Genomic DNA, 7,429 nt, shown 5'->3' with positions numbered 1-7,429 from the left:
TATATATATATATAATTTAGACTGTTTTAATTCTAAATCAACAACAGAGGTGTGTGTCTTACTACAAAGTAAAGATTGTAAGAAGGAAAAATATAAAATTCTTATGTGGTACTAGTAGTATTATGTACAAATCACACAAGTTTATCATTCTAAATACTGAATCATATTATTATTATTATTATGAACTAAATGTAAAATTATGCTAAATTATTGAATTTAAAATTACTAATTTAAATGCAAAAGAATATAAAAAAATCACAAACTCTTTCAGTTCAAAGTGCTAAGCCTAATTCATGTAAAGACCTTGCACTCACCACTCAATAGCTTTTAACTTTAACAATCGTGGATCAACTTCTTTCCTAGAAAATATATCTATTTTGAGTTAATTTTTCAATATAATGATTAATATAAATAGACATACGATACAATATGACTTAAGCTACTATAGAAAAATAATAAAAGTCACATACATCCCATGCAATTTTTTCCAGAAGCAAGTTTTCTAAGGCTTATAGAAAAGTACTATTGACCAATACTAAATACAACCTCTACGTAAAATGGCAGTTACTATAATAAGCACCACCCACATAAAATCGAGAGAACAACCTTTTGTCACATGCTTTGCTTATCATCCTATAATTTGTCAAACCTGAAATACAGCGATTGGAACAACATGGTACTGAAATTGACATTTTTGACTAGGATTGTCTAAAAGTTTTATTATAACTGAGGTTTAACATGCCCAGACGCTGTTTTATAATGAAAACAGACTAGAAAAAGGTTTAGATCCCAATCATAGATGGCAGGACCAGTGCTGAAGAGGAAAGAAAAATTGTGAAAAAAATTTTCTTCTTAGAGGGTTCTTATTTATAGTCTCAAACATACTTTGGGATTTTTTTTATTAAATTTCTCTTTAAACTTCATTAAATAATACAATTTTGTACAAATAATTGAATTTTATGCTACTATTTACAAAAATAAAATCTGAAATCCAATAAAAGATAGTTCTCTATAATTTTTTCAATTCAGAAATGTGATTTTGCCCTCACGATAAGACAAAATGGCCATGGCAGGTAACGGGTTAATGACTATCTGCATTGGTGGTTGAAGGAGGACAGCACAATGAAGGGAGCACCACTTCTTCCAGATTTGCATTGAATCACAGATGATATCTCTCCAAGATTGAGGAGTGTTGTCCATCAGCAAGAGGATTCTGGGAAATGGTCTTAGATTGTAGTGTCTTACCATTTCAACATCTTGGAGATTATGCTTTGGATAATTTTTTTCCACTGCTACAGTACCAACACGCCATATTCTATTCTGTCAATTCCATCGTTGTGGCCTATTTCAATCACTATAAGGGCACCCATTTCTGTTCCCTTTGTGGTTGAATATTGGACCACCTTTATTGGGTCCATACACTGTAGATATATCTCATTGTGTGTCATGTTCCGGGTGCTTTTCACCTTATGGCGGATCGTTTTTTCAAGCCCATCTAGGTTCATTGTATTGAGTGAGTTTTTGACCCTCAGGTTTTCAGGTGACTATGCAATTTGTGGGTTACTCCTCGCATGGATGCTTTTGTCACTTTACTCCAACATCAAGTTAGCAATTTTTTTTGTCTCTGGTTCATCACCCTCAGACCCTGGCAATAGATTTTCTCAGTCAAAACTTGACCAGCTGGTTCCATTTACGTTTCTTTCAGATTTGTTAATCTCTTCATTGTGTGGTTATTCCTGATTGATTTTTCCTAATCAAAACTTCGGTGGCTCATGAGAGTCATTATTCCTTTTCATTGTTTTCTCTTCCATCCATTTCCCATGTTTATTCCCAGTCTGCTCCAGATAGACTTCTGTGTCCTGTATGTGCTTTTTGTTGCTCCATTGCCTGCATGGCCTCCTTTAATGGCTCCTGTTTCCACCTTTTCATTACTTGGCACTGTTCATCTGTGTGTAACCTTTCTTCTTTTACCCTTATGATTTGGGATCATTAACTGCTTCTATTGGTCTGTTCCTCCCTTTCTTTTTATTCTTCGCAAATCTGTCCCAGGTGTCTTCACTTAAGATTGAGCACACTCCCTTTTCCTGGAGTCTCACCTCCATCCTCCACTGGAGTAAACTTCAGTCAGGCTTGTGGCCTACTCCTCATACATTTGTCTCCCACTATCTTCATTGGGTAGCTGTTTCTTCCTTGTCAGCTACTGCCTTCTGTCTGTTGCTACCCTTCAAACTTCTGTGCGGCTGTAACTGGGTAAGTTATCTTTTTCATGTAGATTTTTCTTTCTAGAAGCATATCCCAATTAGGATTTAGATCCCACTCAATGGCAAATGTTTCTTTCCTGTCCAGGTATGCTTCCTGTATGTCAAATCTGCATTGTACGGCCAGACAATATGCCCATGGCTAATAATTCATGCTGTTGAGATAGGGTGTTTTACAAGATCGCTAGTAGGTTTTTCCTTGTGATATATTTGCTTCAATAATATGCTGTTCTGTACTGGACTAACCCATGCACTTACAAGGGTAAAGCATAAGGATATAGCCATCCATCCCTGCCGTTTCTTTGTTTGAATAAATCAGAGGTGGTTTGGTTTTCAATATAGGGATTTGTGGTCACCAATTATACTGTCTCTGGTGTTGGCATTTTTCTTGACTCTTCACTGCATTTTATCCCCTCTTGTTCTTCTAGTGGAGTATGGAAATCCTTGCCACTTTCCAGTTTCAAGGTGCTGGGGTGGTGGACCTTGGAGGAGTCCTCTTTAATATGTTTGCTTGCACTCAGTAGAGAGGTGGTGTTCTACTGGTGTAGATGGCGTGTGATCCTCCAATCATGCACTCCACCTTGGTGCAATGGGTCCCAGAGGTAGATGTTGCACCCAGCTTCTGTGAAGTTCTATTTGGAGGGTGAGGTTGCTTATATCTTCTAGATGTCATCCACTTTCGTTTGGTGGGACCAGGAAGGTGATGTTGTGCTCCAGTTTCTGTGTGGTCATACCCGGGGGTTGATAGCATTTCTACAAATACATATGCTCAACCTCTGTGCAGTGGATCTCAGAGGCTGATGTTGAACACAGCTTCTGTGTGGTTCTATTCAGAGAGTAGGCTGCTTATATTTCATGAATGCAATCCATTTCCATGCAGTGGGGCCCAGAGGTTGCTATTTTGCTTCAGCCTTTGAGTGTTCCTATCTGGAAGATATTGTTGCTTTGGAGTAGATTGTCACCTTGCAGTTCACCCCTTTGATTGGGATCCCACATCCTACCATTACCTGGATCTCAGTTTCCAGTGAGTAGTTTTGGATTAGAGATAGACCAATCAACATAAATCCTCACACGTGTTGGATGTGTTACCTCTTCCTCATTCAATTTGCCTCAGGATCTCCACCTCTGTGCAGTGGGTTCTGGAGGTTGATGTTGCATCCAGTTTCTATGCAGTTGTATCTGGAGGGTGAGGTTGTTATATATTTATAGAGGCGATATACTTTTGTGCAATGGGGCCTGGAGGGTGGCTTTGTGCTTAGGCTTCTGTGCAGTCCTGTTTGCAGAACGATGTTGATCAGGGCCACAGTTCTTCATCTTGAGCTTCACCTCAGGGTGTTTTCACTGCCTGAGGCTGCTGTTATGCAGTAGAGTGCCTGTCTGATTGACAGTTTGATATGACTTGCTACATGGGCACATCTCTTCCTACCATCATTCGGATGTCGGGTTCCCAGATGTGTGGTTGGTTGTGGATTTGCACTTTCGCCCGTTTCATAGATCGGTTTGCACAGTATATTCTTCCCTTCTACTTAGCTTCAGATGAAGATGGTGTGGACCCTCCAATCATGAGTTAGAGGTTCTGTTCCCCATACCACTTGGTTCTGGACTGGAGTTGACCGGCGCGTAAGCACCTTAGCACCCTAGCCTCTCAACACCTTGGAGCACTTCTATTTTTGTAGATATCTATAGATTGTTCTTGTACAGTCTTTCTTCTATGGGATTGAGCTTCCAATGTACTGGGATTCGGATTCCGACCCTACTGGTTGTCTCTCCCTTTTTGTTTATACTCCTTCCATTTTTTTCCCATGTATGTGACACCTATTTCCACACTGAGTGTAGAGTATACCTGGTACAGAAGTGATGCAGAAGTGTTCTCACAGATTTTTTGCTGGGGCTCTCGAGGCTTGAAACAGTAAACGAAAATAGTATGTTTAAATGGTGTTTCATTATTCTGTTACATATATGTATGTTTTTCTCTCCTTTAATTTTATCTTAGGAAATGTAATTATTAGCACAAGTGTAGATTTTAAATTTCAAAGTATATTGAAAATACAAAATTGAAAAATGCAATGTTTTCTGAAAATTCATTTTAGCTGACTGGTTATAACCTTGATCTAGATTGGTACATATTTGAAAAATGTATATATGTATGTTTGTGCATAAGATATATATTTATGATATACATTACTTTCATGTTTTTCACAATCAAGCAAAATTCAGTTGTTACTAACTAATGTATATCTTGTTTTATGTTTTCCACAGACTTAGGTAGTTATGCAGCGTGAAACGTGTGGCTCAGATGTTATTTTTACCCCAGAAAATGACAACAAGGAGATAGCAGAGGTGGCAGACCTGTCAATGAAGTAAGTCGTATAGGTTATTGTGATTTATACTGGAATATCATATCCATGTTCATTGTTATAATACACTAAGGAAAATTAGGCTACAAAATTTTTAGTAGTATTCTTTGAGATGAAGTTTGGGAAAAGACAAAGGTAAGTCCTTTTCTGATAATTAATTTTGGTGTAAAAAATAATTGTGTGACTGCAGATATTTAAAAATAATATTTTAATGAAGGTAAGTAATAAATTTAATGTGCTTTCTGAAACAAAGTTTTATGTGTAAAAATGTGAGTGGAACTTGTAATATCCCCACCCATTTATAATACATATTTCAAGTAATTCTTTATTTCATAAATTTTATAAGTATTTTTTTGTTATATTCATATTACATTCTTTTGTTTCTATTTTTAATTATAGCAAAAAAGACTATTATTTTTTTAAAATAGATTACACAAAGAACAAATACAAGTCAAACATACAAAATTCAAATGAAGTAGAAAAAAACATTTTTACTATACGTGGATGTCTTGGATGCTTATTTTCTCATTTGGTTCTGTCTCAACAAGCCTCCTACAGTCATCCTCTTCTTCTTTTTCGAGAGGTGGAGTATCGGGCTGGTTGGTTAACTTGCAGAAGTCGCATCTCAAACCAATTTAGCTTTTTATTCATTTGGGTGTTTTTTTCAACTTGCATATCTACAGGACTTAGCCTTATGCTCATTTTTTGAGGGACATGGAGTGATTAGTTTCCCATGCTCTATCCTCATTCTTTCACTATGTGGGATGTTCTCTCTCTTTGAGGACTTGGGTTTCCATTGAATCCTGTATCCCCTTGGGTCATGTTCATTTGCACCATCTGCAATGGACTCTGCACAATCACTGGATCAATACTTGGGATCCTTTGTCCTCCACAATTATCCTTCTGCCTTTCTTACTTATTTTGGTTCATGGATGTCAAGTGATGAATATCTGCAATTGTCTCCTATATCAATCACTAGTGAGACACCCTGTCTAGCTCTCTCTGTTTCCACACTCTTGACCTTTACTGGGTTCATTCTTTACAAGTATGGCTAATAACTTGTTATATTCTGGGTGCCCTTGGACTCCAGTCACAATTTTTTTTACTTTGAACTTGACTTGTGGCTCGGACAAAATGACTTGCACATTATTGAATTTTCCTACAAAAAACCTTGCTAAATGGATGTAGCAGATACACTACCCAGTGTTTATATAAGCTACAATGTTCATGGGTCTAGGATAGCAACATGTTACTGTATGTGTACATGCACCAGCAAACTTTTACAATCTCAGTGTCAGGGTCAAGAATGCTAAAGAAGAACAAGATCCTCACCAAGAACTTGACTTCTTACAATGCGTGTGCCTAGGCTATGTGCCATTATATACAAGTTGTGAATGAGACTTAAATTTTGTACTTTTTTGGAGGGGTAGTAAATAAATTGGAGAAGAGGGATGCTTAGAGAAAAAATGTCAAATTTGTCACAATAGGTGAAATTAATTCAAGATGTTTTTTAATATAAAAGTAACGTTGGTTGATTGGACTTTATTGGTGCAAAGCAACAGGGCTATCTGCACCAAACAGCCAGTAAAATGTCAGATGTTAAATACTCTAAAATGTTAAAAGAAAACAAGTTAAATGCCAAACAATGCCCAAAGGCCAGGTAATAAGATTAAGTAGAGTGAAAAAGGCCAAAGGCTCATAAAAAGCTAAAAACACAGTCAAACTGGACAGTGTCACCATTACCAATGACATTGTCCAACGTCAGGGGTAAACCCTGAAAAGAATCATGCCTAAAATATGCCACCATTTGCAGTTATAACGACAGCATAAAGGCAAGACATGCTTTACTAATTGGTATAACATGAACAAAGAGTAGCTTAATTAAATTTTATGATGAGGAACCCACTTTTTAGAAAATAATAGTTTGCATATGGCTTGACTGCGTAATGAAAATACTTTTATTATAAATGTATGACGTTTTGACAAGATTGTATCATCCTCAGGTACAAGTATTTTACAGAAACACATGAATATACATACATATATATATATATATATACGCAGTATAGAACAAAGAGGTCACGTGGCTGGAGATTGCTTCACAGCCTGGTGTAGGTACTTGTTACCTCACATAGCTGCCTAATCCCACACTTTTCATTTTTCCAGGTACTGTAAAGTTTTTACATCTCATACCTTTTCCTATTGTTGTTTTCCTTCCGGATTAGTCTTTCACCTCAGCATGCAGTCCTTCCAGAATGGGATGCTAATGCGGTTTTTCACTGCCTCATTTTTCCTCCATTTGAACCTCTGTCCTCGTGCTCGATTTTTCAATTATCCCTGTGGCCATTCTTCAGACTTTGGTGAGACTTTGGCTGGGTAAATTATCTTATATATATATATATATATTCTTTTTTTTCAAGGGCTTTTTCCTTTTTTTACTGTCTGGATCCCACTCTGTGGCGAGTGGTGTCTGACAAAATATGCTTCAACTAGTCAAATCTGCACTGTCAGGCCATGTTGAATGTGTATTTCTAAATTACATGGCCATAAAACACTCACTCTTGAGATGGGGTGTTCCACAAGATTGCTTGTAGGTTTTCCTCGTGATGTATATGCTTAATTAATATGCTCGGTTCTCGGACCTTACTCACCCTATAGACTCCATGGGTAAAGTTCAGAAGGAGGATAGCTGCCCATCTCTGTTGTCTGACAAAATATGCTTCAACTAGTCAAATCTGCACTGTCAGGCCATGTTGACTGTGTATTTCTAAATTACATGGCCATAAAACACTCACTCTTGAGATGGGGTGTTCC

At 37.2% G+C, this 7,429-nt stretch overlaps 1 protein-coding gene across 5 annotated transcripts in view; it reads left to right on the top strand.

Annotated features, from left to right (window-relative positions):
* LOC106472630 (transcriptional repressor p66-beta-like) overlaps positions 1-7,429 on the top strand; it is a 43,315-nt gene that overhangs the window by 10,633 nt on the left and 25,253 nt on the right. For all 5 annotated transcript variants that reach the window (XM_013933282.2, XM_013933281.2, XM_013933283.2 and 2 more), the window contains one exon: positions 4,518-4,618. In XM_013933282.2, coding sequence (XP_013788736.1) covers positions 4,530-4,618 — 89 coding nt within the window. In that variant the 5' untranslated portion in view covers positions 4,518-4,529. The remainder of the gene's footprint in view (positions 1-4,517; positions 4,619-7,429) is intronic.

The sequence above is a fragment of the Limulus polyphemus genome, unplaced genomic scaffold, assembly GCF_000517525.1.
Source record: "Limulus polyphemus unplaced genomic scaffold, Limulus_polyphemus-2.1.2 Scaffold5477, whole genome shotgun sequence".
NCBI classification, from domain to species: Eukaryota; Metazoa; Arthropoda; class Merostomata; order Xiphosura; family Limulidae; genus Limulus; species Limulus polyphemus.
The sequence above is the reverse complement of the archived record's forward strand: the minus strand, read 5'-3'. Positions and strand labels throughout refer to the sequence as shown.